We start from the raw sequence: 25,611 nt of genomic DNA, 5'->3' as shown, positions 1-25,611 counted from the left end.
ATGACAATGGTATTACTCAAATATTCCATGAATTCATTACATTAAGCACGAAATATTGAGTCTCAATAACATTTGCTTCAGCTTTCAATGCTTCTAAACTCAGGGGCCCCATTTCTAATTACAAGTGGCTGAAGTCAATCTTTGTATAAAAATCTATGCCATTCACAAAATACAGGAAAACTAATACTCTCCTTTGTGAGCTTATTTTTTATATGCTTAACATACGAAGCAAAAACATTTTTCCAGAAGACATATGTGGCATATCCCCCTCTGTTAAACTGGGCTCCATACCAACGTAAGGAGCAGAACGCACATTCACAATACTGGTGTAACAAGAGATAACCAGTTCTTTACCTTTTCCCCAAAGATCCTTTGGCAGATGCCATTCTTTGCTAGCTTTTCTTTGACCTGCCGCGTTAGCTCTATCGTATCCACTTCCTGGTACATATAAATCTCATACTGCTCGGGTGTCAGTGGAGGAACTGAAGGTTTGGATGGCTTTGACAAAGACACGATAGGGGATGAAGGGAGGGGGCTATTTTGTGGTGTCTCACTGCGACTCGCCCCAGTCATGCTCAATTCAGAACTCTGGGAGTACGGAGATTCAGCGTTTGGCCACTCTTTCCAATACTCTGAAGAAGATGGTCCTTGGAGCTGGCTACGATCTGGCCTAGTCTGATTGCTGACCTTTTCTTTTCCACCACTGGCTTCCTCAACTTTTATATCTTCGGGAAGAGCTGTATTTCTTCTCTCATGCTGCACAGTATTCCACCAATGGTCCTTCCAAACACCACCACGTCCCAACTCATTTTTAACATGCCTCAACATACCCTGGGCAGAATCACTTATTCCATGAAGCTCTAAAACAGGTGCCTCCTGAGGCTCCTTTTTGAGCCCAGAGAGGTTCTGCAATGCAGAGATACTGGAATCAGTGACAGATGAATGTTTCTTCAGGGATATGGCCAAAGGAGAATAGCTGGAAACCGAAGACATTGCAGGTGTAGATACTAGTTTGGGGGACAGGATAGAAATGTCAGCTTGAGATAAAGGTGGTGTTTTTAAGGCAGGTTCAAGGGCAGCCTGCTGTGCCTCCATTTCGCGTCGGGCTTGTTGCAGAATGGATCGAATAGCATCATCAGAATTGCCACTGCTAGATGCAGAAGGCGGCTGAGCCGGCTCAGCTATGAAAAACAACCAAAAGACTAAATGCAACAGAGGAATATGCTTTATATTCAACACGTGCTACTGTAAATATTTCCCTGTCACAAAAAGGACTGCAATACATTTCTGGATGGGAGGGAGGAGTTTTCACTAAGCAAAGATTTGCACTTTTCAAAATAAGGTAAGATTTCCAAAGTTCTTCACTGGAAAATTTTTATAGATGCCAAAGTGCTGGACATTTGCACGCACAGACTCAACGACAGAAGTCTAGTACTACTTGTATGTTTTCCACCATTGTAAAAAATTTTCAAATAAATGCCTTTGAAAATCAAGCCTTCACCTCTTCCTCCCTCACCCCAAGTGGTCAATAACATTTTATAGTTCTATTTGCAAAGTTATTTAACCTTTCACTTCTATCTCCACAAATGAATCATAACACACACTCAAAACTGAACACAGCTGCATTCACCTGGACAGACTATTAATACCCTCTTACAATATAAATAAAGTGAGACCTTTTACCTCCAAAAATATAACACACACATTACAACAACACAAGAACCTTAGTAAGAGACTTCATTATTTCATTTGACAAGCTAAATATGCTCCTGCTTCCTGCTTTCTTGTTCCATGGTCCCAACCACTGAAATGCTCTACAGAAATCAGGCTGGTGCCTGGCCATCACCCTCTGCCTTATCCAAAGGCCTAGAATAAAGCCACGGGTGCTTTCAGAAGACATAACACCTAAATGGGGTATTTCAGTGGTGAACCAGGACTTGTGTGGCTGTGCTGCAGCAGTCGGGGATGAGCAGAGATTGGGACGTGGGATAATTCTAGATCTCTGCAGAGTCAAGAGGTTTTTGCAATGGCATCTGTTTCCATTTAAGTTAAGTCTCCACTGCGGTCCCCAGTGCTTGAAAACCAATTCCTCTGAAAGCTACTCTACAAAAATGGGGAAAGCGAAGCACTAGATAGTAACAGGGAACCCATACACTGCAAGAAGTGGCCTCAAAGTGAGGTAAGATCTGAAACATGCTGTGTATTATTCTAGTAATATTATGCCTCATCTGAATACATTTCCAAATTGCCTCCCTGTCACACACTATAAAATACATGAAAAGCTAAGAAATGGGAAAAAGACAGTGGGACCATCTCTTCTGTTTTATCTACTGGTTTCATAGGGAGTTTTGAGGCTGAATTAATGTTTGAAAGTTTGAGATTCTCAGATGAAACATGCTACTGAACAATGTGCTTGCAGTTTCCTGCACACAGCCCACATTTCTCTATGCAATCGTTACTTGTATAAACTCCTATTACTCAAATTGTATATTAATTAGTCTTTTATATTTTGCCATGAGATTAGCTTAGTTTTCATTTAAAAGACAACTATCTAAAACTGTAAATCAGTATTTACTTTAAAAAATGAAACAGAAGTAATGCACAGTACTCTCAGCATCAGCCCTTTAGCAGTGCCAGGAAGTTGGAAGGGCTATGGACTAGGCAGAAATGTTAACTACATGACAGCACACAATGAAAAATTAAACTTATCTTGGGCTAAGACATTAAACTAATCATGTTTTTGGGAAAGGAAATGCTTTTTGGATTTGCCAGTTCATTCACTGAATAAATTCTGTAACCAAAAATAAAGTCATATGAAAGTCAGAACTGAGTTTGCCTATATTATAATTTCAGCACATGATGTCCCACAGTACGATGGTACTATGTGACTGGTAATTGCTGGCTAGATCGTGACCTTCACCCCGACAAATCCATTCAGTTCCCTCTCCCATGCAGTTGTGTCCCTGGGGCCTGAGTTAGAAGAGAAGAGAAGAGACAGCAGGAGCCACTCCCTTTCCAAGAAGCAAACTGGTAGAAGAAAGGATTTTGTAGGTTCGTCCTGCAGAGTGACTGCCTGCAGGTCTGGAGTGGTGTAAAGAAGGCAGAGCTCTGCACGTGGAAAAACGTGTTTAGAAATCTCACAGCATCATTCCCCCAGGAGCACTGAGCAGAGACCCCCACCAAGCTGTGACACATGTAACCTTAACTTGGGATGCCTTATACACAGAAACAACTCCACTAAATTAAAAAAAAAAAAAAAAGCAAAGCTCTTCAAACCTACATTCAAGGCTTTAAGAATATAATTAACTGACCAGAAAGCTCATGGTAATTGTTTTAATTAAATTCTGAAATAAAAGGAGCAAGAGACAAAATGAGCCCATACCTGTTTTCTGTACTTGCAGCTCCCTTTTGGCTTGTTCGAGAATGGATTTGATGGCTTCATCAGAGCCAGTCTCTGTGGTTCGGATTCTTGTGGTTATATTACCTGAAGAGGAAAACAAAAACTAATGACACCAGGGAAACTTTTATTTGTTTGGTTGTTTTTTTAACACAAAGACAGACAGCATATACTGATATACCGCCAGCGTGACCTGACGAAAGTTTACATAGGACCTTTACCAACATTTGTAACACCAAGAACTTACTTCACATAATAAAAGAAAAATATCATCATCGTGAAAAGCCTGCCTGCTAGCTGCACTGGAATGATGAGAACACTGAACATCATCAGAGGAAGAACTAGGTGGTCATATATTCCTTTTTCAGGATAACATATATAGGTCTATTTTTTCCCTTTTCTTTTTTTTTTTTTTGGAGAGGGAGAAGAAACAGAAGGGAAAAGAACCAGAGGGAAAAAGAACAAAGGTAAAAACGTAAGATCAGGAATCACCTTAAAAATTGCATCAGCTGCTAGACAAAGTAGGATGAGTATACATTCAGCCCAAAACAGAATTAAAAAGTAACTAGATAAAAATATTTTTTAACTTTCTAGAGGTTAATGTATTAAGAGAAACAGTCATTTAAAAGCAGATACCATTTGAAGTACTCTCCAGCTAAGAGCTACTATTTGGCTGTTTGGTTTTGGTTTGGCTTATTTAACCACTAAGGGGAAGAAAAGGAGGGAAAACGATGACTGTGAATGCTATTGCACTTAACTGCATTTTTCATTATGAGATTATAATCTGTAAGTGAGCTAGATAATTTCTGACTGAAGTCAAAGTAACTGCAGAGTTTCGAGATACATGGGTTTTTTTTTTCTTCTTCCTCTTGTCTTGCTAAAAGAAAAATCCTGCAACTAATCTATAACAAAGAAAAATGTTCATACTTCCTGTTCAGTGATAATTTATCGATCTGACATTCACTTATCTTCTTGTCTTTTTCATACACCATACTGAAGTATCACACTAATTTAACAGCATATTGAAGTGCATTTGTCAACATAAGCCCCATGAGAAGAAGTAAATCTAGAGCAGAAGCAGTATGTGATTGATGTCGGATTATACGTAATTGTGCAACTTTCTCCCTCCAAAATCACAAAAATAGCAAAGAGAGCATTTCAATAGATCTGATGATTTTATAAAGCCACTTCTATCACTTATCTCTTTTTATCTGCGTAGCAGTGAGGTTGGGAGTGGAAAAAGTATCCAAACAGGGTTGCGTTAGTACAGCAGCAGCAGAATTAGAAAAAGCAAAGTGTTCGTCTAACCCATGGTTTGTTTTATACTTACTGTCTGTTTTTCTATCAGATTCCAGGCCAGAATCAAACTGCACAGTTTTAAGGAAACACACAGCTAAAGCACACTCCACTTCCTAGGTATTGACTGCAAAGAAAAACACCTGCCTGTGACGTACCTTCAGACCCATTTCTTCGTTTCGGTACTTCCTGAAATAGTCTGTTCAGGTTCTGGCCTGGATTCTCTGTTGAAAAACAAGTTTGGTAAGAACAAAACAATCAGGGGATGGTTGCTCTGACATCATGGGCTGTGTGACATGAGAAGCTAGCAGCCTGTCTCTGAATGCGAGGGTTCGAGCTGTCCTCGCCCCCTCGAGCCTTTGTCTGAGCGCTGGAGGAGCTGGCTACTTTGGAAGAAGCAAGGCTGGCTGATTTGTTAATAAAGATTACAGCTACGTTCGGAAAGGAGATTAGACAGATATAAATAAATGTCTAGAGATACCAAAAATGAAGAGGTTAAAGATGGGCAGATAATCCCCTCAAGTACAATCATCAAAAGGAAGAGCAGATTATAAATGTAACAGTGTGCACTTTCAATTAAACAAAATCTAGGAAAACCCTGCCTGTCCTTTCCAATATTTCTTGACTGTAAACAACTTACTTCTCAGTTTCTCTAAATGTAAAACTCAGTCTTCGCTTAAGATGAATCACGGTGAAATGCATGTTATTTCTTAAAATCACTGCCTTAAATATGCAAAGCTGCTTTAAATTAGCATTGTTTTTTAATTACTCATCTCATGCATCACCTACGATATTTTGTCAAAACACTTTGGAAAAAAAAAAAAAAAAATCACACAAGACACAACAGAAGTCTGGTCTCAATAAACAACCCCCCAAAAATTTTTCAAGTATTTCTGAAGGCTGATACCCTTAGTAGCTACCGACCCTTTTCACTCCGTATTTAGCTCTGACATGGACCTGTTGGGAAGTGAGGGATGTAAGTGTCCCTGCTGCTTGCTCCTGCTGACAAACACAAGTCAGCGGCTAAAAAAAGCATAAGCAAAGATACTAACCTGCTTGAGTGCTGAAAAGCAGAGTTAGAAAGCTGTACTTTCTGTACCTGACATCTGATGCAGGTGAAAACAGCAGCAATGCACAAATGGCCCCATACAGGGAAGCTTCCAATTTTTAACATTTGTAACTAAGAGGAAAATAGGGCAAGACCCTCGGCCGGCGAGCGCTTACCTCTTTGTCTACCCTGGATGCTGCGAAGAGCCAAGATGTTCTGCTCGTCCGAGAGGAACTGTTTCATCTTATGAAATGGCTCCTTGCCTCTCACAGTCAGTTTATTCCATGGCTTTGGCCGGGCTAGTATCTCACTCACAGACCCTTGCGACAGTCCCAACACATAATGTCCAAATATCCGCTGTCCAATATTGTGCTTGATCAATTGCTCTTTCACCTGACGTGCAATTTCAGCTGTGTCTATCTCCTCGCCTTCAGAGATGCTCCCAGCACTTTCTGACTGGCTGGGAGACGGGGCCATGCCATTTACGTCCGGACTTTGTTGTAATGGACTTTGGGAAGATATGGAGTTTGTGCTGTAAGGACCTGTTGAAAAAATCATGCTTGTGCTTCCTGCTTCCTGCATTGCCTTGGAGTAGAAGGACTGCATTAGCTGTCGCTGGAGGAGAGAGTTTAGTGCAAATTTTCCTGTGGAGGCCAGGGGTAAGCTGGGGCTCGCCAGGGATGAGCTGAAAAAGTCTTGACTTAAACCCGTTGGTGAGAACTGGTGTGTACCATTAGTATTGGAAGCCTGCTCCCCCGCGTTGCGGAGCAACTGAGAAGGAGGGGAGGCCGGCAAGGTTGCAGGACGCTGACTCTCAGGCTGGTCTTTCCCTTTTCTCCTGGCTGACCCTACAAGGAAGGTCAAACATAATGCATTATGGGGGATCAAAGAGGGAAAAACCAAGATAAAAAAATGCAAAGTTTGCCCCGCAAAGGGAAAAAGTGCAGATTTACAAGGGCCAATGAAGTGGCGGTGGGATTTTTGTTTTCATTTTGTTTTTGGTTTGTTTTCGTTTGTTTTTTTCCATAATCAAAATTTTATAAGCCAAACAAGGCCCCCAAAACAAACAACATGCATTTCATGTTTGCACCTTTCTTGTATGTTGCAGCCTGGAGAATCCCCCTTACAAACATTAAAACTAGAACAATTACATGAAGTGCAGTTATACATTTAAAATAAATGCAGTTACAGACAGCAAGTCTCTTTGTTGTCTCTCATTCAAGACATTACTCATTGGACCTGACTGAACCCAAATGCAGCAAACATTTACATTTTGGAACAAACCAATTTGAATAAAGGAATCACCATTAGGTGGATGCACCAAGATCACTCAGTTAAAGTCATAAAACACTTCAGAATTCAGTAATCCCAGGGCCAGTGGCAACTTTTAACTTTCTTCCAGCTGCAAAAACCATAAGCATTCAAGTATCTGGAAATTCCATGACTTGCCATTTAAAATATGTGCACACAAGATGTAAAAAGCCCACATTAGGAAAGCTAAACGGCAAACACACTTCGCTAAAAAGAAAGTATTTTGTTTTTCCAAGCTGACCTGCCGGTAGTATATCTAAGTGTATCAGACAGGAAGATTACTGTGTTCTACATGCAAACATTTTGCATAACATTGTGTGTGGGGGAAGAGACTTCTGGTGCCATGGATGAATTTCTTCCCAAAACAGAAGACAGCCTTAAACGCTACCACTTGGAACAGCTTGTAATGCCTCTTTCCTAACCTTTAAAGACTCTCTGAGGTCTCCAAGTTTTATTTTATTATCCAGCCTATAAAACTGCAGAAATCAAACGTTATTCAGTGTTCTTGTCGCCTCTTAATCTTCCTGCCATGCATGAGCTCAGACATTCATCTCTCACTCAGCCCTCCCTCCCTTACAAGACAGCAAACAAACCAGAATAGCCGAAAATCGTGTCAACCTACCACTCAGGTCACTATTTGTGATACGCAGCGTGGCATTCTCAGACTGCAAGGAGCGGTTCTTCTCCAGCAGCAGCACCTCCAGCGGTTTAGATGCATCCTAAAGAAAATCAAAGTGGGAGGTTTGTTTCTAAAAGCATTAAGCGTCTCACTCAGGCACTAAAAAGGATTTCAGAAGAAGAAAACAAGTGCTCATCTCTGCTATGAACACAGCTAGGGAATTCACCATGCATATATTTGCAGGAATCACTCTGTGCTCCTACGTGAGCCATAGAAGAGATTCACTGTTTAATTTCAACTGTAAATCATTCATCAATTCTGCATTATTTTGGAATGTCTAATGGAACATTTTCTTAATCCTACTTATTTTAAAATGGTTCTGGCATGCTTTCAATTTAAAAGCTGTAGACTTCTTTTAATCTGATTACAATAGGAGTTAAGATGATATTATTTCTTCTAGGTCAACTGACCCAAGTTAAGCATTTCCTTCAAATGCTGTGTTTCAACGTGAACAGTTTGTTCAAAAATAAAATCAGTCACAGAAACCTGCCATTTACCTTCCACTAAATATCTAACACTTGCTCATTAAAAAAACATACTGAAAATTAATCCCAGTATATTGATATTCAGTTCAGATTTCAGAAGCAGGAATTTAATTCAAAGCCTTTAAACTTAAGTGAGATTAACTTGCTGGAATAGTAGAGCTTTCTCCTACTTTCTCAGTACTCAAAGTTTTGTTTTCTTTTGTGAACATTATTTTCAAGGCTAACAAAGACTTAAAAATACTGAAATCCTTGCTCAGCGTCCTGTCACTACAAGAAACATGCAAATCTCAGCGTAGCTACACACCAACTCTTAGTATCTTTAAAAGACTCAACTTCACAACATTATGGTTATCCACTCCAGCACAGCTGAAACGTCATTCTTTGTCCTTGACCACTTAAAGAAATTAACAGGCAAAAAATGTTCAGTTCAGCTTTTTACATTAGAAAACATCAGGAAAACAACGCTCAACCCATATGTCTCAACATCAACTGGAAATTGTCCATGCCAACACTAACGAATTGCAAGACAAGATTTTTTTTAATTAACTGCTGAAATCAGTAAGAAAACAAAAGTAGGTTCAGTACCTGTGCACCAGAGCTTTCAGACGGTGCAAACTCCATGGATTTCAATATACTGTGAAAGGCAGAGAAAAAAATTATTTTCTATTTCTTCTTTTCATAACAACTCCACTAATGAGCATTAACATTATCATCTCCTGCTCTCCAGCAACACTACAAGTGATAACAACTTTCCTTGCAGTAACAGTCTCATAATGAATACAGAATAACTATTCAAACTAGTTATTGGATAAGAAAATTTTCTTGAGCGTCATCTGAATCATTCTATAAGCAATCCCACCAGGCCAGTTTAAAGCGTAAATCTAAAGGTTAATAAGGATATAACATTTTAAGCTGTCAGAAGTGATATAAATTTATCTGTGAAGCTTGAAGGGAATGAAAAAGTTGTAGCAAAGCAACAAAACAGGGGAATCACCACCACAGTTACAGTCCTTTATATAATATACACCAGCTCACACAGCAAGAAAAATATGCACAAATAATCTTCCTGACCAAGACACTACAGGCTAAAAGGCAGTTTTTCATTTTAATAACCTCCTAGTTCTATGGCAAAGGGAAGACAAAATGGCACAATATTTCTTAAGAAATATGAAAGATCCAAATATTTATAAGTACATTAAGAGAAGAATCTGATAGTCTCATTGTCAATATTTTATAAAAATACTGAGCGGTCAAAGGACGTCTCCCTTCAAAGTCTTTCAGTTAGAGTTGTATTGTCTCGCAAACGAGAATCTTACAGGAATACAAACTTATTACTGTGCTTTGTCTTATAAATTTTTTTAAATAGGCCTGCTGCAGGCAGGATGTTAACTTCCTCAGACTGAAGCAATAAATGATTTCAGCTTCTCATTGTACAAAGATGACTTTCATTTGTTGAAGAAAAATACATGAACAGATATAGATAGTGTTTATACAGCATTTTTCATGTATAAAGCACCAGGAACTTTGTGAGGCAGGGAAAGTATGTTTAATCATGTATGAAATGTGGAAACTGAGTCAAAAAAAGCAGAAGGCCAGTATTAAGACACAGGGACTAGTCCTGGATGCCACTGGGAGTCAGCCAGGCACCCAGAACTCATTAACTGCCTCAGACCATGTGGCGTCCAGCTCCTCTATAAATCTCTCTGTGCATTAATCCAGAATTAGATGCCCTGGAAATCGGTGGTCTCAGTGACTCATTCAAGATCACTTGAAGTCATAACAAATCCAAGAAAAAAGTCATTCTGAGGCAGAAGCCTCACGCATTTTGCATCTGTGCATACTCATCGCATACAGTGTTAATTCTGACAGGCACTCCTACAAATATAATTATTAATAAAATCACAAAATTCTGGCCACCAGTTTCATCATAGGGTGTCACTGGATGACACCTCTTGCCAGCAGAAATTGCTGTAGGGTAGAGCTATCATCCAATACACAAGCGCATAAAGTAATGCTGTTAAGACTCTGCTTTATGTGGGCACAACAGCTCACCCACGTACAAAAGTGCCTCTTTTCTGCTATTAATGGGAGTCGTGCCAGTCAAGGACAGAGATCACACATTAATGGCTTGAGTTCTTAGAGACCCTGATGTTATATTGACATCACAGGCATGTTTACTCAGGTTGCTAATCACTGCTGAAAGCAAGTGTTTCTTGGGACACCTCGAGAGGCACAGCTCTGTCTACCAGGACTCCAAGGTGCTGGGGGAGATAAATACACAGAGACTCATCTAGGGAAAACCCCAGCCACTGGTAGGTAAGTGTTTTCATCCTCCCATGGATTCTGCAGAGTACGGCCTCTGAAAGGACAGCAAGTAGTAATGTATGTCCTCATGATGGTCAGAGAAGGAGACCCATCTGAATTTTAAGAAAAACAACTTATAACAACAAATAATCACGTGGCAAACTTCCCATGGCAAATCACAGGTGTTTCTGCCATTTCAGTTCAGATCAGCAGTACACTTGTGACGCAGGTCTCCCAGTAAACCCCACTTACCACACTTCGGTTTGCCATGCAGAGCAGTCCTGGAGCATACCAACCGCCTTCCTTCCGGATGAGACTAACCCAGAGGAGGCTGCACGCTCTGGAAGGAGCAGGCGTGACGTGCTCTGACCACTACCGTGCTGCCTACGGAACCAGACTGAAACCAGGTGCAGGTGCAAAGTAAGCCTGAATGTATTTAGTGTGTATATTGGGTACTTGGCACCAGAAGTCTGGCTTTAAAGCCTGGATCCTGTTGTGCCCTCCATGTGCACAGGCTGCTCTACCAATGCACTTTGGTTCTGAGCACCTGCTGCCAGCTGGGACCTTCAGAAAGGATCCTGAACCTTGCAGCAGCCGCGTTTTTCAGCAAGCTTGGAGCAGGCATGCATATTCAAACCTCAGCTGGAAACTTACTGACCTCCGCCTACTTAAAGTGGATTCTTTGCTACCTGAAATAGCCTTCTGGCAATTTCACAGGTAATTTCCTATACACTTAGAACCCAAAATATACTAAAACCCAGGTTGATGGTATCTCGAATTGCCCTTGAAGGAATATTCACTACAGCAGGTTCATTTTTTCAAAAACTGTAAAAGTTAAACATGTCAGAAATGACTCTCCAAATGTGTCACAAAAGAGACATTTTCCTCAGGAATATGAGGAAGCAAAATCTTTCCCCTTTGGATTCCAGGAATATCTTTGCCCATGAGATCTCAACTCAATCTGCTGCTCAAGATCAGTTATCTGCTTTTTAAAGGAATGATCTTGTGACTTGAATCTGCACATCTAAGACGACTTGAAAGATCTTACTCTAAAGCAAAGTGTGCATTGGGACAGCTCAACTTTCTGTTCGTATGATCCTGACTGCAAAGGCAGGAGGGTTAGCACTGTTGTATTACTCGAGAGGGAACTGAAAGGACACACAGAGCTCTCAGATCTCAAAAATAGGTTTAAAAGCAATTTGGCACAAAAGCCAATGCAGAAAGAAAGGAATCCTCCCATCCCAGATCTTGATGTGGACCCAGTTAAGTTCCTCCAAGGTTAGAAGTTGGCTGATATTGAGACCCCTCAGCCTTGAATGCCTTGAACATCCTTGGGAGGATTAGGGAAAATACATCAGTGCCAGAACAACTGAGAAGTTTACTCTTTTGTCCTTGGTTCAGCTGGGATAGGGTTAATTTTCACATGAAGCTGTGAGGGGGCACAGCTGGGACAGCTGACCCGAACCAGCCAAGGGGATATCCCATAGCACAGGATATTATGCTCAGTATATAAACTGGGGGAGGAGGGATCGTGGCTTGGGAAGGGGCTGAGCATCGGGTTCCAGGTGGTGAGCAACTGCCTTGTGCATCACTTGCTTTATCATATTGTTCTATTAGTATTATTGTTATTATTGTTTCTGCTCGCCTTGTGTTGTCTCATTAAACTGTCCTTAGCTCAACCCACAAGGTTTTACCTTTTTCTTACCACAACATCTTTCTTCCTTACTGACAAGGTGTGTTTTTTCTTGGTGCGTGTGCCCGTTATGAGCAGTTCATTTTTGTCAGAGTTTCAGGGCACAAAGGCATACATAGTAGGATTCAGTATGAGTGATACCAGATTTACAGCAATAGACTTTTCATAGTTTCACTTCACATCAGAATGCCACTCTCAGGTGATGTACATTTAGATTTTGGCACATCTTTTGGTCTGGATGGGAGCAGAGCGGGTGGCGTGAATGAGCTGCTGTGATGATGCAGCATGGCAAACATCTTCAGTGCTCTCACAGAGGGTCTTAACCCCCCGCACCATCCAGCAGGATGGTATATGGACTCCAGGCCACCTACAAGCTAGCTGGCTGTCCCTCCAAAGTCAGTCTGCCCAGATAAAAAAATGTTGCCCACAAATTAGGGGATCTAAAAGCTGTAACAGCCAGGACAACAGACTTAATTTACTGGCACCTCACAAGAGCCACTTCTAGGATATTTTCTCATCTATTTCACTACAGGCTCATCTCGAAGTAACAGGAACAGGCAGAAGCACCATATGAACACTCCTGTGTCATGGCTTCTCCTGGACCTCTCATCTGCAGTCCCATCCCTGCCCTCATGCAAGCCAGTGTTGTAAAAAAGAGAGAGGAAAAAAAAAGGCATTTCTGCCAGGAATACAGTGATCTAAATGAGTTTCGTATCTAAAGTAAAGGCATTAAACCAGGTAGGATTTAAAACTCATTTGCTGTTTCAGCACATTCACGTTTAGTAACTCATGGAGCAAATTGGAAGGTTGTGGACTAATTCCCATTCATTACTTTACATTTGAGGGTATAAACTGCCTCAAATCTGAGGCTGAGTTTCCTGAACTCAGGAGAGTATGTGGACATATTTGCCTGTATCCCTAAAATGATGATACTTTTTTGTAGACCAGTTAATATTCAGGTATATTGACCAAAGAAATGGCCAATTCATTTCACTTGACTGAAACTATATACCTACATCAGGGTGTGTGCTGCAGCTGGCAGTGAACCAGAACTGCAGCAGCGTGGCTTGAATATAATAGCACCAGGGGCTGGGCAGTCACTGGGCTTGCAAAACCAAACCTGCTTTCCATGTTCTCCAGGGACGTGTAAACAAAAGCACATGACTACCAGCCTCATCTGAAATACCTCATTAAACAAGGTAACATTTTTTCAGTCTTCTTAAAATACACACAAAAATGCCAGAATGATGAAAGAAGAGATGGAGTTTCTTGCAGTTATTTAAACCTTGACACTAAACATATTTCCAGTCAAAAAACTTCTCTTCTGAACCTGACAGCTTATCTTGTTATAGTTTAAAATGAAGCTCTTCTAAGTCTCTTAAAAAAACCCCCTTGAAATAGGAAGAGGCTGTTCGTGGCTTTAGTTTAAAACCACAATATATTAGCAAAAAATACACAGTGAAACAAGCACAGCATTAAATGTTAAGTGCTGAACGCTGGCTGGCAAAAGCATAGAAAAGGTATTATGGCCAAAGGCCCTGCATTAAATTCTTGGTCCACATTACATTTGGCTGTTGGCTGGGGATTTTTAAAGAGCAGTCCACCTGAAGTATCACAGCTTTTCAAACTTTTTACCCTTGGTGAACAATAGTTTTAGTGTCTTTTCTTCATCGACACTTGTATTATTCGCTATTGTGATACTCTGCTGCAACAAAAAGGAGTACTCTCAGATACAGCAGTTGCACTGGTTCTGGATGTAATTTCTGTCAATATTCCTGATTTCCCTGACTTTGTGGTTTTCACTGAATTCTTTATTGTTCCAAGAACACAGATTTGTGGCTTCATTTAACAAGCATTGTTAAACTAGAGTTTGTGAAAAAATTATGTAAGCATTTAACACTTACTTTAATTCTTTCTTAACCTCTTCATAATCAGCCTGTCCTTTCAGTTTTTCTTCCAGTTGCTTTAAAAGAAAGAACATGGATTTAATTATTTTGATTTTTTTCTGCAGGCTTTCAAAATCATCTTTAAATTATTCCATATATACAGCAGCGCACAAGTGAGGGTTAATGACTCATACCTAATTTACATATATTAGAAAACAAACTATAACCAATTCAACGTAAACACAATTATACCTCACTTTTCCTTTGTTTACAGAGTGCCAAGCATTACGGGATTCAGTAGGTTCCAATTTGGCTGTTTGCAATGTCACTGTCGTGTGTCCAATAAAGAGATCGGGGAAGAAAGTATTAAAAATGGGGCAGCTGAAATTTTTACGAAACTGATGAATTGAGTAAACAAGCAGGATGCTTTGGCACATACTGTATTCTTAATAAGACAGTTCTTGGTAACCTTATCTACATGAAGATGAAAAAAAAAGACTGAAGAAGCTGTTGTTGACTGGAATGCCTTAGGCTTGTAAGACTTCTACAATGCCTCATGCCCAAACAAAACAGCTGTACCAAGTCATTTTACAAGCATTACTTATTGCAATAAACTAATATGATTACACACCAGAGATGAAGCATTGAGACCAACTCAGCAGGTCTTTTTGCTCAGGTCTACCTGACCTGGGGCAGTCTCAATGGCTTCTCTTTGGAGTGAAGATGCCACAAACGTTGAAACAAATCTCCTAACACAATCCATAACGCAATGCCACACATTTGGACCTTACCCAAGAGCCCCTGCTCCCAACAATAGTGCTCATCACTACAGGATAAATGCTTCAGGAGGCCTAAAACAGTGATACATAATTGATGCCGTTATGTTGCTTGCAGAAGCCACATTAATTTCCCACTAATAATTTCTTTGCTTAGCACAGGCACACCTGATCTAAGCAAAGAAAGAACAGAACTTACTGGTCTGTAATTTTCATGGATAAGTTCAGGCTAGCTCTGCATCATTTAATTTTTGGTGTTAAAATTGGCACAGAATCGCAAAGGTCACAGGAAACAGAAATAACACAAGGACGTACCACCCTCAAAGACAGAGTATCTACTTTGAAAAGGAAAGGAATATATGACATGAAAAAGAAAAATAGGGCTTTATGTCCAGGAGAGGCTGCCTTCAGTGGAGAAGTGAATTCAAGAAGATCCCAAGCCCACTCCTGGGCTGCTCACTGAATGCAGGAAGAAAGCAGGGAAGGGCTGCTGAGAACTTGGATAATTTTAGCAAACCTGTTTAAAACGCAGCCCCATAAAGTTCTGCACCAGCACAGTTATGGGCGCATGAATGGCAGGGCTGGGACAGATGAACAATTAGAAGTGGGAACCTCTTAATCATGCTGTCTTCCCAAGTAAGTCAGTATAGGTGTGTATCACCCACCAAAGCTATCCAGTGGGCACAAGCTGCAAACCTAAACACCACGTAATACAGCACCCACAGATCAGCGAGTCCATCATCTGAGACATCTTAATAATTTAAATGAGGCTTCTTCAGGAGACAACAGCAGCATGATGGGGCTCTGTTGGACTTCCAGCTATTCTGTCATCTTTTAAAGGATTTCCTATCATGCCCCTTCCAGTTATGTACTGCTGACATTTCTGCTTTGCCATTAGCACGTACGCTAAAAGCAGTGACAAAGTGGACATCCACATTATCAATACAGAGCCCCCTTAAATTCCTGTTTCTGCTTTCTGATACCATAATCCACAATCCTTAGTCACTCCTGTCAAGAGGCATCTCCCAGCAGTAATACACGGGCCCTGCTCTGGCAGCTGCTCAGCAAGCAACTCCTAATGGATCACCACCACTGGTTGTTGCAGGAAACCAGAAACTGTTGTTAGGTGTGGACTTTGCACTCTGTGGGACACTGATGAAATGAGCAGCCTCTTAAAAGGTCTTGTGTCCTAGCATCCTTAGCCATCACTAACTTGTGCAGTCATTTGGATTGTGCTAAAAAGAAAAAAACCACACGTCTGTTTCAGCTAAAACATTTTTTTTTTACCTGGAATAAATACAGGGCAAGTTTTAGTCATTTCTTCTGACATGTCCTGCCTTACTAAATTCCAGTTACTAACTGGAATTACAGGGAGTACCGACTTTCCTTTATATAGCAGAAAGTGTTTTGACCCTGCTAAAAAACCCTATACTGATGTAACCAGGAAAATCCTCGTTGATGTGACCAGAAAAATCCTACAAATATTAAAGATGTTTGAGGTTTTGATAACCTCCAACATGTGTTGAAATCTCATTATGCAAATGTACTACGTAATCCCAGGGCCCAAGGTGTCACTTCAGTTCTCAAGTTTTAAGGAGGGCCAGCTACAACATGCCACAAGTTCAAGCAGCTTTTCAAGCTACAGTTTGACACTGAGCAAAACAGTTACTTTAACAAGGAATTCAGCTAGACTTCTTAATGCACTGGATCAGGCTCAGTAAGACTGGAGAGGGATCTTTAAATGAAATCAGTGAGCCAGAGAGCCCTCGGTACTGGGGAGGAGACTCAGCACCATGACTGACAGCTTCCAACCTCGATGCAGGCAACGGGAGGACCCTGCTGACCACCACACAACATCTTCCAGCTCTCCTTGGCCATGTCACTCTGCCAGCTGTTTCTAACTTCTTTTTGTTGCTCTACAGCTTAAAGCAAAGATACACTGCAATTCACCTCTTCCTTGACTCTGTGACTTGTAACGCTTTTGGGTCTACAGCAGATTAGCTTTTACAGTAGGAATAACTGGCTATTTACATTAGTCCTGAGTATAAGAAGTACTGGAATAAATTTAAACCAAACAATATCCTGGCTTAATATATTAGTTACTTATGCAAGGATATGCTAAGAAAAAAGCCTTTTGTAGAAACAGATATAAAATACAGGAAAGCTAATGATTCCCATTTTAATGCAATCTATATTAAATGTAATTCTGTGTAGGGATATGCTATACCCTGTAAGTATTTCTGGAAATTTTAGGTACAAAACACAGTTACGGAAAAAAAAAAAAAAAAGAATGTTGACAAAATGGAGCTGTTTTGGACTCTCAGGTACTTCTATGCTGTTATAGCAGTATGGCAACCAGCAATATTTTACTTTGAATTGTATAAAAAACACATACATCCATCATTCCCAAGTACCTAATACAGAGATTGTTGCCATGGAAAATCTGCACCTAGATGTATACTTTACTAAACAATATAAACTAACAACTGAGAATGCAATGCCTGTATATAAGCAGACCATTTAGGCACTTGGCATCTTCCCAGTCAATGACTGTTTTAAAATGTATTAGTATGGTAATTGTCTCAAAGAACCCTGTAAAATGCACAGAACATGGTATAACAAAGGTTCAAGCTGTGAGACAATCTGGAGGAACTAATATCTTGCACTAAATATCAACCTGGTTAATTCAGAAAAAATATATTCTAGTATCCTCCAACACACAAAAATGCAGGGAGCCAGAGGACAGAAGGAATGGACTGGTGGCATTTCTGCATGCTAAATTTGCAAATATTCCACGTTAAGAAATCATCTTGCATTTATTGCGTGACCGAACCCATGTTAGAGCATGCATAGATTGGGTCCCCTCGTGTTATTTAAATATAAAAAATCATTACTGTATTATTAACTGAAGCATCTTAGGTAAATAGCATGGGCTGTATTAAAGGGCGTAAAACATTTTAAAAAACCCATTAGACTGATGTCGTAGTTTAGTTCAGAGTGATAAACTAAAAAGCCTGTATTTAATTAACCCAGGTTACTTGATGTATCTTTTTGCTACCTAGCACTGTTGTATTTTAACTTGGTAGCAGGGAAGCTCTAACTCCCAGCAACAAAGGGTTAATATAATTATAGTTAGAAAAGTCTTGTTACTAGAGGACATGTTTTGATTATTAGATCAGATGAAGATAAAGAAGCAATAAGTTTGAAAGTATTTCTGTATTGTTTCATTAAGTCATAGAGTATTAAAGAATTCCCCCAAGATATGGTCTGAGAACATTGCTTTAATTTGTGAAACTGTGATTCATTTTTTGTGGAGGCAACCATTACAATCTCCGTTATTTTAGAAGCAATTCCTCTATAATCAAACATGAGATCAACACATCACCACTGAGATTTGGTGGTTCTTTGTACAACAGATCTCAGGAACAGGTTTTCCCAGCACTTTGGGGTAAAAGTACGTATTTTTGTAGTGCAACAAATAAGGTTAAAGAGGGTTGAAATGACTAAAACTTTATCAATAGAGTCACTGCATCAGACACTATCAACAGGAACCTAAATACAGAGCATTAGCCGGGCAAGCCTATGAGAAAATGGAAGGAGATTACTGAAATGAAAATCAAAGACTTGCTCTGTCATTTCTATGATCCTATTCCCTTTGAAGTTAATGGCTAAACTAATACTGACCTCACCAGGAACATGCTTTATTCCAAGAAAATCTGTCAAGTGCAGGGACTCAAGATATTTTAGGCTTTATGAAAAAATAAAAGAACCCTCTAACATGGGTGTAGCCAGCAAAATGTGACCCTCAAAACCAGGCCAGCTCCTTCCTCCCTCATTAAGAGTGGTGCCCACATGGTGACAGATGGGCAGAGGCTGATACTGTCAATATAGGAACCTAATAGGTTTCCTTTGCTCTACTGAATTTTCATAAAAATTCTGCAAGGCTGTCTTAAAACATGCAGAGAGCACACCGAACGCAACACTTCGGCTTTCATCCCTAACAGACATCTCTCCACATAAATTATGTTACACCAGAGCAAAACTAGTAACCGCTAAAAAATGTCAGAATTAGAACAATTTGTAAGAGTTTCAATTGAACATTAAATCATTCGGATAGAGGAAAGCTACCCACGCCACAGTCAGAGCTAAGTGGGTACTATCAGCCTGCTGCTTTCAAAAAACTCTCAGACTATAAACCCTACAAAACTATGAAGTCTTTAATGGAATAGATAAATTTATCTTGTTTACACTTTGAAGCTCATAGATGGTAGAACAATGAGAGAGACAGGAGTTACAGGAAACTGATTCATAATACCTGTCAGGAAACATTTCTCATGCTTACTGATAGATCAGAACTGTGGGGGCTAGTGCACAAAGAAAGTAAAGCTGCTGAAGCAAAAGGTAAAAGGTTCACTCACAAAACTGTTAGATGTTTCTTCTGGTTTCAGTGCAGTGCTACTGGTATGCAGATGAGTATAGAACTGGACCACTAATTAAGAATGGGAATTACTGTGCAGCAAATATACAGTTAAAGAAACCAAGTGAATGGTTATTAAGGCTAAAAAGCCTTCTGTGTCTTGATCTTACTTGTTTTTATGCTCTAAATAAAACACTTCCCTTTTCTAGTGGAGGGGACTGGAGGGGGTAGCAGGTAAATTCAAAGATAGACTCTACCACAGCACAATAAACATGCCTGGCAAACCTGCAATACCAATCACCGGAATGGGAATGAAAAGTTTTAAAACCTAAGAAGGATTTTCTGTGCCTTTTCAGTTCAGCTATTTCACTACACATCCATGGTAAATATAGGTTGGGTTTTGTTGATGGTTGTGATTCTAAAGGTAGCCATGTTCTCCAAAACAAATTTCAAAACAGTGAGAACTAGGTAAATTAAATTTCAGCAAAACTGTGATCCCTTAGTATAAAATGTCACAGAAACCAGAATTCAACAGCTTCCTCAAGAAGTCAATGGCTTTTACGGTGCCTCTCAGAACCACAGAAAACTTACATCACTAAACCCCAATACTGGTACATCAGTTACAGCCTTCGAAAGCGGCTGAGCACAGAACCGAGCCTTACTTTAAGTGTGCTGTTCTTGGCGGTCAGCTGCTGCTCCAGCTGTGAGATCTGGCTGCTGGAGTTCTCCCGCAGCTTGGTGAGGCTGCCCTGGAGTCTCTGGACATCTTCTACGAGCTGGGCGATTTCCCGCTCCTTCGCAGCCAGTTCTACTTCCAAGCTGGACCGTGTTAGCACCTCGATGGCCTGCTCCTGATGAGAAAAAAAGTATTAGACCACACAAATAAAAAAAAGGCAACAAGCCTGAATTCGGGGCAGCTAGGTAAGGACAAAGCATGGCATCAGGTGGCATGAGAGACAGAAACAATTTCTAAATCTGGGACTCCCATGACTGACTGCATGAATCTGGAAGATGACCATTTTTACTCCCCAGGACAGTTCTTGGTAAAATGGGGATAATGGAGAGAATAAATGTCCCTATGTCATAACTGCACTGGAAAGATGCAGCCATGAAAGTCAAAGGGTTCTATTTAGTTCTATTTATTATTAATAGTCCAAATGCTTTGACAAGTATGACAATCTGTGCTTACAAAATACTAATCAGATAAAATATTCTGAAGTAATGGAGCAGAATTTCTTAATTGGGAGCAGCAGTCATGTGCCTTTGGCTCTTTGTATGTATGCTGCATGTTTCAGGCAAAATTGTCAAAAATTGCCCCAAACTGTTACTTCCAAGGAACTTGCTCCTTGCATGAAAATTGTTCGGTTAACATTATTGCTAGCTACTAAAGCCTCTCTCCATGGGGATGCAGATAGATGTGACAGCTGTAAGACAAGGCCATTCTCCCTTTGGTCTTCACTTTCAGAAATTCCCTTTCCTAAATCAGGATCTTTCTTCTTCCAGTTTCCCATGGCTGAAAAATCTGTCCTTAAGTCTGAAACTTCCTCACTCAACTGACTTTCCAGTAGGACAAGAAATAAGAGAGGACAGAGCAGTTAAGAAGAAGGTAGATCTATTCTGAAAAGATAATACAGACTAATTGTACCATCTCTTTTGTCTCCTTTGGTGTTAAGAGATTAATAGCTATAATGTGTTGGAGAGCTCTGAACCTCTCTTCCATGAAGAACATAAGGAAATACTTGAGCAGATCTGGGGAGCACGAGGCAGCCCAATAATGAATGCACGTTCCATTAAAAGCCTAAAATGTGTTTACAAAGGTTAATGGCTGTTCCTCAGAAAACACCAGCGAAGTAGGAAAGAATCCATTTACCGAGAGAGAGACAATGATCGTAAGCATTATACCAAAGATCCTGCAGCGAAAGAGCTGAAATTCAACCCACTGATTCTGTCACCCAAGCACTTTCCTTACAATTCAAGATGACACTGCAGCAGATTGAAATATACTCCATACCCTCTTTTCTAGAAAATACAGGCACAACAACATACCTTTTCCATATCTTCTAAACACTTAGCTTGATTCTCAGTGACTACATACCATTGTATCTCACAGAAAGCTACATGTACGAACAGCAGTTAACAACGCTCTCCTATTACACTGAATTATACTTTTAACTTGAAAAAACCTCTAATTTGCTTGCATGAAACATCACAAGTTGTATAATCATCTGCTGCTTGTGCCTATTGAGACTAGAACATAGAGTCTGAAATAAGATAGATAATGATCATTTTCATCCTGCAGTAGTTGTCATATTAAATATAAATGAAGTGCAGAAGTACTATTAAATACAAGAAAGACCTAATGTTAAAATAATGATAAGACTAGGACACAAGATAGGAAGAGGCAGGTAATTCAGAGTTACAAGTGATATTCAGGCTTTTATTTTTTTTTAAAGTTTTTTGTTTTGCAGCCTGCTTGTCTATCTTTTGACTTCTCTGAGAAAATACTGGGTTGTATTAATAGACGACCAAAGAGATCTGGAGGACTTATGGTTTGTTACTCATTCTCTGCAAATGTATTTTAAAGGCAACCATGTGTTTTTCTGATATGAGTGTCAAGCACGTATATGGCTTGCAAGACAAAAGCAATATAAGGAGTGTGATTTCTTTTGTTTGTTAAATCTGCTGCTTAGAAGTAGACTAAATTTCACTTAATTGCATATTTACATTTAAATACTCCTATTTCTCCTTTGGCAAACAAAAATCAAAATAATCTGTCTGCTCATCTGTGATACCTGTTAACCCAGGACCAGCTGGAGTCCTGTAACAGCACTCTGTGCCCGCAAGGTCCGATCAGCAGAGTCAGCGCCACCAACCTCCCCAAACAGTGGTGTTTGCTTTATTTAGAAACACACAGAGAAGGCAACAAGCAGCCAAACCTCTAGGAGTACAGGGTGTCTTCTCAATTTTCTAAGCTTCTTTTAGTGGATTTATAGGTGTAATTCTCAGTGTAGATATATTCAGTGAAAACGGGAACGATACCGAACTGATTTCCAGTTCCTCTGACAGCCCAAAGACCCACAATAACAAGATCCAGAAACGGGCAGGCAGCAGGTCCCTGCTAATGCAGCCAGCTCTGGGCAAGGTTGGTGCCCCCGGTCTGAAGCTCCACGCCTCTGCTGTGCCCTCCTGGCAGGCATGTGCTGATGGCCCACCAAGGCACTCTTTCTTATACTGCGCTGCTGCCTTTATTTTTCCTCTGCTGACGCTCTTACCAATGTGAAATAATTTCTGAGAGGTGCTGGTGTCCACCTGGACCAGCAGCCGTGGGGAGCTGTGGATCACCGTACCAGTCACCATGGAGCAGAGTAACCTCTGTCCTTCCCGTGGTCCTCTGCAGCCACCACCCCCCTCAGAAGTTTAACCAAACCGCAATCCCAAAGGAACACAATTCCATTTCAGTTAAAATATTACTCCAAAGAGATATTTTTATAGCTGCGAGCATAAATTGAAAGAGCTGTACTGCAGGAATGTCAGAAACCTGTAAGAGTCAGTAAATATTTTCTCTCACCACATCAGGTGCCTTCTGGATCTGCGTAGCAAGTTGGAGAGATTTGTTAGCTGACGAGAGCTGCTCCCTTAAGGTCTCTGCCTCTCTCTGAGCCACCTCTGCCCTCTGAAGGAAATGAAAAGGGGTGAAAAGAGAAAGTACATTCAGTTTAACAACTGACAATTATTACAAGAACATTCATCAATTCATGCCTGACTGAATATAATTGATTTTCCTAAACACTCAACCTAATAAATGTTAGAAAAAAAACATAGAATGTGATGGATTTTTATTTTAAACAGTACAAGGAAGAAATAATTGAGCGATTATGACAGTAATTTAACGCTAGGAGCAAGGAATCCCCTGCTGATACTAATGCTGCGGCCCACTGAATTTCCCAGACTGAATAAATACAAGTGGAAATGGAGTCTTTTTATTCAATTTCTTTCTATTCTCATAGACCAAGCAGATTTTATTGCAAGGTTCCTCATGGGAATAATTCTCACGGGTAAATGCTGAATTAAAAGATATTCTGACCATTCTCTCTAGCACACATACAATGTTGTGGGCTGTCTTTCTTCAGTAATTATTTCCCAAAACATGAATTGTTAGATTCTGTTCTTTCAGCAGGTCTATTTATTCAACAATATTTAACCCTAAACTGACAATTTTGCACAGATCAGTTACCAACTGCTGAGGATTTACGCAATATCTGATAAGCCCGTGACTTGGCTACCAGACAAAATTCCCATATAAATATTGAATAATAGTAGAAAAGAGAAAGGCAGAATTATGAGGAAAGATTGTCTGTACAAGAGTTTGGGTAGAGACAGATGGATCAGTAACTTCAGGCAATAAATAGCAGCAAAGTCCTTTTCCTAACTGTGTATAAGCTGCTGTTAAGAAAAGTGGAACAAAACCTGCTTGTTTTTACACTATATAGTCCTCCTGGCCAGACTTTCTTCTTTTCTAAAAAAATGTATTTTATTGTTATAAAACCACACTGCTTACCTCCTTGAGTAATCACTGCTTTTCACCTGGGCTTCTCTATGCAAATCATGCTGCACTTTCAGCAGAAAATAGCTAAAATAATTTTCTATCTCCACTTCCAAGACACAGCTTTCAAACCCACAAGCTGTCACCAATCAAGGCCAAAACTTTTCTTGACCAACTTTTACCCTTTACACTGATGGGTCCCTTCTTTTATTGAATAATAAATTCACACTGCCATTTTTAAGCCACCAAAACGGCCGTATTTCTGTGTGACAGGCTCCCTGCTTTTTCAGCTAATCCTTTTGAAAACCTAAGTCATCTAAAACAGTGAATATAAAAACCTATGCCCCTGTGTGTGTGCATGATCTTTGACTTACTCACCAGTCAAAGCAGAGACTCTGTCTGCATGTTTAATCAATCAGTAAACTAACGGCAATCAACTACTAAACGCATCACCTCTGCTATTTGCTCACAACATTATATTAAATGATTTTGCATAGGTTCTACAGCTGTAATTAAAATGTAATTGTAAAAAGTACAGGAACATGGCTCTAATAATCAGAGCATGGGACAACCTATTGTGTGCTTGAAGAACTGTAGCAGCGTTAAAAAGGCACAAGAAGACAAAGTTTATGTGGTTTATGCAGCTCGCTAATATTAGGATAAAAAACTGAGCTAACAATACACATTGAGATGAATTATTTTCTCGTACTTTATTAGATGTGGCTGTACATATATTGATCTAATAACTGCTAAACAACTCCAGCAAAGCAGGACAAGTTACTACACTGTGGCACTTGCTCTTGCATCTACTGTTGTATAAGTAATGGGTTTTGCAGCCTTAAGCAATTCTGCTGATGGCTTCCATTCACAGAAGCATTGTTTTGAGAATCTATTCAGCTTGCATGCAAGCAAACCACAGAGGATATTTCTAATAGATGTTACATCTGCATATACAGTAAGCTGTCAGCTGCCCTTTCTGCACAGCCTCCCCAGCCAATTCAGAACACCTGTTGTAATCCTGTGAATAATATTAGACAAACTTTCATACTATGCATTGTTAAAAATACATCAACAGAAACTTTGGGCAATTCTATTCGGGAAATACTGGTCAATTTTTCTTTTTTTTTTTTTTTTTTCCCAGAATGGAAGCTTTATAGAGCCAGAATTATAGATGTGTTCAGTGTCTGGAAAGCACTTTTGGGTGCTATTGCAATATAAATTATAAATTACACATAAAAACCTGTTAAAAGAACAGAAGTTTCAAAAGTGAGCACTTAAAAGTTTTGAAAAGCCAACGCCAAGGCTGTGGGTATGTTGGCCACCTGCTGCGTGCAGGACTTTGGGAGGCAGGCTGGAACCCCACAGTAACATGCTATTGCTTTTTCCCAACAAGATGCCCTACTTCATTCCACTCTCGAGGTGAATATTGCTCCGTGGATGAATATTTTGCTTCATCCTCCTTGTTCCGTGTGTGACCTCTGCCGTTTATTTACTGCAAACTAATCCCACCCTCCTCTGCAGATAGGATTAATCGCTTCCTCACGGGCTGTGCTCTGGTTTCCACCACCAAAGGATCGAAGCGCTTCAGAAAGCTAATGAACGCACTGGCACAAGCCCCCATTTTGAGGTACAGGGGCTCCCCAAGCCCCCTGCATGCTCCCGTGCGGGTGCTCTGGAGGCGGTGGCAGCCACAGCCTCACCGCGGGCACGGGCCACCCTTGGCCGTTTCCCACCGGCTTGCCCCATACAGCGGCCGCAGTGCTGCTCCCCAGCAAC

At 40.3% G+C, this 25,611-nt stretch overlaps 1 protein-coding gene across 6 annotated transcripts in view; it reads right to left on the bottom strand.

Moving 5' to 3' along the window:
• Positions 1–25,611, bottom strand: part of CUX1 (cut like homeobox 1) — a 284,672-nt gene that overhangs the window by 68,715 nt on the left and 190,346 nt on the right. For 2 of the 6 annotated variants that reach the window (XM_074890488.1, XM_074890489.1), the window contains exons 10-18: positions 22,861–22,965; positions 19,955–20,143; positions 14,118–14,176; positions 8,802–8,850; positions 7,675–7,771; positions 5,918–6,283; positions 4,852–4,917; positions 3,383–3,484; positions 355–1,181 (exon numbers count right to left, since the gene is read on the bottom strand). In XM_074890488.1, coding sequence (XP_074746589.1) covers positions 355–1,181; positions 3,383–3,484; positions 4,852–4,917; positions 5,918–6,283; positions 7,675–7,771; positions 8,802–8,850; positions 14,118–14,176; positions 19,955–20,143; positions 22,861–22,965 — 1,860 coding nt within the window. Of the gene's footprint in view, positions 1–354; positions 1,182–3,382; positions 3,485–4,851; positions 4,918–5,917; positions 6,590–7,674; positions 7,772–8,801; positions 8,851–14,117; positions 14,177–19,954; positions 20,144–22,860; positions 22,966–25,611 lie in introns of all 6 variants that reach the window. The other 4 variants (XM_074890487.1, XM_074890492.1, XM_074890490.1 and 1 more) reach the window with 4 other exon arrangements.

The sequence above is a fragment of the Strix uralensis genome, chromosome 20 (genome assembly GCF_047716275.1).
Source record: "Strix uralensis isolate ZFMK-TIS-50842 chromosome 20, bStrUra1, whole genome shotgun sequence".
NCBI lineage: Eukaryota > Metazoa > Chordata > Aves > Strigiformes > Strigidae > Strix > Strix uralensis.
Note: the sequence above shows the minus strand (reverse complement) of the source record. Positions and strands in the feature narration are given on the sequence as shown.